General features: G+C 40.0%; 1 protein-coding gene across 1 annotated transcript; it reads left to right on the plus strand.

Moving 5' to 3' along the window:
• The first annotated feature begins 332 nt into the window (after positions 1–332).
• Positions 333–5,281, plus strand: LOC113035558 (uncharacterized). The gene is made up of 5 exons (XM_026191195.1): positions 333–773; positions 1,340–2,374; positions 2,468–2,623; positions 3,967–4,056; positions 4,672–5,281. Exons 1-5 carry the CDS (start codon positions 333–335, stop codon positions 4,990–4,992), a joined length of 2,043 nt encoding a protein of 680 aa, XP_026046980.1. The 3' UTR covers positions 4,993–5,281.

Below are 5,281 nucleotides of genomic sequence, written 5' to 3' on the forward strand. Positions count from 1 at the left end.
CAGGATTTGTCGAAAGCTTTGCAGGGTCATACATCTGCCGGTTTTGTGTTGGGGAGCGATCCAAGTTTCAGTCCAATGAAGTGAGATCTGGGTCTTTTCATCAAAGAACCAAAGATCAACATACACTGCATGTACAGACAGCTGTGTCTAGTCCAGATCACCCTCATTGTTATGGTGTAAAAAAACAGTGTGCATTGTCAGAAAAACTTGAGCATTTTCATGTTACATCTGGTTACCCTCCAGATGTTTTACATGATCTGCTGGAGGGCATTGTTCCAGTGGAACTGGCTTTGGCATTTGATAACTTGATCAAGAAAAAATATTTTTCTCTCATGGAACTGAATGATGCCATTTCCAATTTCCCATACAAGTGGAGTGATAAAACAAATCGCCCTCATCTCATTCCTGCTAACTTTTCGACTCGAAAATCAGTAGGGGGCAACGCACATGAAAATTGGTGCTTATTACGTCTTTTGCCTCTGATTATAGGTTTAAAAGTACCCCAACAAGAGCCTGTATGGCAGATGCTGATGACACTGAAAGACATTGTGGACCTTGTCATGTCTCGAGTCCATACTGAAGAAAGCATTTGCTATCTTGACAGCATCATTTCAGAACACCGAAGCAGATTCCTTGATGTTTCCCCCCAACATAAGCTCATTCCCAAGCACCATTTCCTTGAGCACTATCCTCAGCTCATTCGGGAATTTGGCCCCCTAGCTGCCCTCTGGACAATGAGATTCGAGGCCAAACACAGCTTTTTCAAGAAGGTGGTAAGACACACTGGTTGTTTCAGGAATATTTTGCTGTCTCTTGCAAATAAGCACCAGCTCATGGTTGCATATCATCAATCACATTCTGTCAAACCATCACTTGCAGTCACAAAAACAACAGAGGTCTCTTTAGATGTGCTTAAGGATGATCTAAAAGACCTGGTGAAATGCAGATTCCCTGCTGTTACAGCTGTGCATGTTGCCAATAATGTGTGCAGTTTAGGCACCAACTATGCAGTGGGAATGTTGTTGTGTTGTGGTTCCACTGCAGGACTGCCTGACTTTTCTGAAGTGTTACAGATAATGGTGATTTGTAACAAACTGACTTTTTTCGTGAGACAACAAAATACATGGTACAATGAACACCTGAGGAGTTATGAGCTGGAGAACACAGTGAGTGTGCAGTTACTTGAGCAAAGAGAGCTTAAAGATTTTTATCCTTTGGCTTCATACACCCTTGCAGGAAGACGCCTGACAACTTTAAAGCACCACATTTGCCTATCTTTTTGAAATGTGAGGAGAGAAGCTTGTGAATAAATGTCTGTATTTCTCTTCTGTTGTTGCAGCTTCTTCCTGTTGATATGGCACCCTCAGCGAAACTGCGGATAATTTTTGGGGAGGATGATGTCCACAAACTACTTTTACCTGCAGGCATCCCAAGCACACTTCAGGACCTCAATGATGTTCTTCGAGAGACATTTGATATTACAGGACCATTCACTGTTATGTACCAGGACATGGATTTCGATGGTCAGTTCTTCACTTTGACCTCGATTGAGGAAGTACAAGATAAAGCTAACCTCAAAGTAGTAAAAACTGAACCAGTAATCTTAAGTCTCACTACTGTGGACATGTCAGAAGTCGAATCTCCAGTTCCACTATCTACAGAAGCAAGCTCCTCATCTGTATGCGACACAATCCTGTTGTCCTCCCCAGATGAGAGTGGACCATCCTACAGGTCTAAGCCATGGCCATTTAAGTTTGAAATACCAGACTTCTCTTATGATATAGACCTTGCACTGGAAGCAGGAAAGCAAGCTTATGAAAATGATGGCACACTTTTGAACAACCCAAGCGTAACTAGTAGCATTCTTGAGAAGCTTGCAGAGACTATATTTGGCTTCACAGCATATCCAACTGGTGTCCAGATTTTAGCTGTTGCTGAAGCCTTGGTAGCAAAATACCCATGCCTCAAAGAGCCAGGGTCTTTTAATGGCCTATATGGTTGGCAACAGAGGATAAAGTATAAAATGGGCAACTACAGGGCAAAGTTAAGAGGTCGCCAATTAGCCATTCCAGAGCTCGAGGTGAACACACTGAAGAGACGATGCTCCAGTGAAGAGGGTTCACTTAAAGGCTTTAAAAGGGCCAAAAAAGCTGAAGTCAACTATCTGCCACCACTGCCATTCGGTGAGACTGAGGAAACCTTAGAGATGGAGAGACTAGATTTGCTGAAGGAAATGAAGAAGAAGAACAATGAGAGGGCAATTAATGAGAAAATGGAGAAGTCTTTCGCTATGAGAAGAAAAGAGGTTGTCAAGGATTGCCCCGCAATCCAAGACCTCTTAGAGAGGTGGCCTTCTCTGTTCTGTGAAAATCAGGTAAATCCAGTTCTTGTTCATGCAGCAACTAAGTGTATGTGAGATCTCATGAGTCATCTTTGACATGATTTTGTGTTTTATCTCTCATTTCAGATCAAAGAGGAGTTTAAGCGAATAACCACAATCCATCTGGAGCGAACGTTTTTGTCCAGATTGGACGGGTACACCACCAAACTCCTGGAGATATTTCGAAGGAAGGGCGGGACTGCAGGGACCAAAATAAAACCAATGTTGGACTCACTCAATAAGGTAAAATTTTAAATTATTTTAATTACATAATCTAATGGAAAAGATGAGGTCATACACACTGAGAATGTATCACTCTTATTTAAAGGACAAGTTTGTTATTTTAAACTTAAAGCTTTGTTTTCAGATTGTTTATGATGAAATCGAACGATTTTGATTGAAATTTGGACACATGCTGCTGGCCGGAGCTTTTTTGGTTTCTGTGGTAGCACACCCCCACCTCCACAATGGCTTCATACAAAGACGTGAAACTCACCGAGTGGTCAGGGGTGTTCACTGATATGTTCACACACAAATCGTTGCAAAAATGCTTTCCAACAGGTGTTTTACCATTTGTTGTAAAACTGGACCTATTTTTTCAAACGCCTTACACCTGTACATTCTTCCGCCGAGAGCTTGAATAATAGAATGGAATAGCGGCGGACTAATACCGTACATCACAGCACATCTAATACAAGTCAATGGAGTTGGACAAAAACTACAATAAAAACCAGTTGGAAAGTATCTTTTGCAGCGATTTTTGTGTGAACATATCAGTGAACACTTCTGACCACTCGGTGAGTTTCACGTCTTTGTAAACGACAGTTTTATGCGTTTTAGGAAGGATTGTTCCAGTGCACCTATGAAGCCATTGTGGAGATGGGGGTGTGCTACCACAGAAACCAAAAAAGCTCGGGCCAGCAGCATGTGTCCAAATTTCAATCAAAATCGTTCGATTTCATCATAAACTGAAAACAGGGCTTTAAGTGTAAAATACTGAACTTGTCCTTTATTCTGATCAGTGTCTGTGTTGGCTGAAACTGTTCTCCTGATCCTGACACTGTGGCCACAATTAACAATTTATGCACATGATTGTCTCTACAAGTGTATACAAACCTGTCATCTCTCCCTTAATATGCGCTCAAAAGCAGAGAAATTTACAGAATTTTCAAAGTGACCCTCTGAGTGCAGCGAGATCCCTTCCTGCTGCCCATAGACTCCAATACAATTATTTCCCAAAATATTACTCTTGTGTGTGGGAATTCCTGTCCTTGACTGGTTAATATTGTGATAGGATGTTGCAAAAAATTCATTTGCATGTCCAGTGATGAGGCAGAAAACTTTCCTCACTGGGCAGAGACAGTTTCTGGACCCACAGATTATGACATGCACTGGACTCTTGTCTTAACACACATCGTTGAGAAATTCATGTTAAGTTGTACACTTCACAACGTTAGAATGTAGCTGCAGGCTTACATTCTCCATGGGTAACTTTCTGTTTACATCTGTATGTGCTGTTATGTATGTATGTTACATATGTTATGTTGTGTATTTTCTGCAATAAATTTTCTTTTTGGGTTTAATAGCATCATGTCGATGGCAGAAGGGACATTATCATTCGTTGCTTAGTTGAGTATCTTGGAGAGAGTGGAGAGGAGCTGATCAAAGACCATCAGGTATCTGATGATCATAATGACTGTATTAAAATTGTCTAACCTTATAATCTGGTCTTCACTTGTGATGATATATTGAAGGTCAAAGATTCTCTACACTCGTGATGTTTTTTAAAAAAGACTCAAGATTAATATTTTCAATCAGGCTTTTAACTAATTTCTTAAATCTTTATGCTCTTACCCTTTATTTTTTAAATCATATTTAATCTTTATCTTATCTGCCTTAAACTTTAACTTGCCTTTTGTCTGGTTTTTTTCTGACTATTTAACGATCACTTATTAACTTTATTTTATGAGCAAAAGAGTATTTAATTTGATTATACCTTTATAACCTATTTTAATGATTTAATGGTTCTGGTCTACCAACACGCGTGCCGTCCCATGGACAGCTCCAGGCTGGATGGCCCCCAAAAGGGATTTTCTTTGTCTCAGGGTCAGCCTCTGTGAAGCACGTTCTGTAACTTTACGTATGAAAAGTGCCATATGAATATTGTTTGATTTGAGTATACTAAATTGAGTATACCTCTTTTTTATTTTTACATTTTTTTTCTCTTAACCTTTTCTTTTACTTGGAATCTATTCTAGTTATTTCTAATTGTGGTTTGTTTGTTTTCACAGGAGGACGTCAGCCAAGAAGCATTGAAAGAGGACTGCAGTAATCACATGATGAAGATCATCGTAATCCATCCCAATGTGGCACAGGAAAACCAAGATCCTGTGAACGTGTCGGTCATCATTGAGGGGACAGAAATTCTGGAGGACTGCGGAAGTGTGACAAACGCTTGCCTCCTCCTCATGGGTGTCATCTATGCTGTCAACTTAAGTTACCCACTGAAACTGAAATATACGTTTGAGGCATTTCAGAAGCTGTTTCTTGAGCTTGACATCCTTAAAATGTCACCAAAGGTCCAGTCTCTCCACAAGAAACTTTTAGCGTGAGTGTTCCAGTATTATTTGTGCTTTTGTCCAGTACAATTAATTTGTTTGCATTTTGTCTGTTTTCTGACAGTAATTTCAATACTGCAGACTTGAAATATTAGTCATCTTAAGTAAGCTTTACTTAGTTTTTTTTGAGGCAATGAGTTTCCTTAATTTTTTTGAGTTCTGGGAACTCACAAGGCTTTACAGTGTACTCAAAATGAGTAAGTTGCCCTAACTTGGTCATCTTACGTAAACTTGATCCAATTTCTTTTGAGTTCTGGGAACATATGAGCTTGTACGGAGTACT

Source organism: Astatotilapia calliptera, chromosome 13 (genome assembly GCF_900246225.1).
Source record: "Astatotilapia calliptera chromosome 13, fAstCal1.2, whole genome shotgun sequence".
Taxonomy (NCBI): domain Eukaryota; kingdom Metazoa; phylum Chordata; class Actinopteri; order Cichliformes; family Cichlidae; genus Astatotilapia; species Astatotilapia calliptera.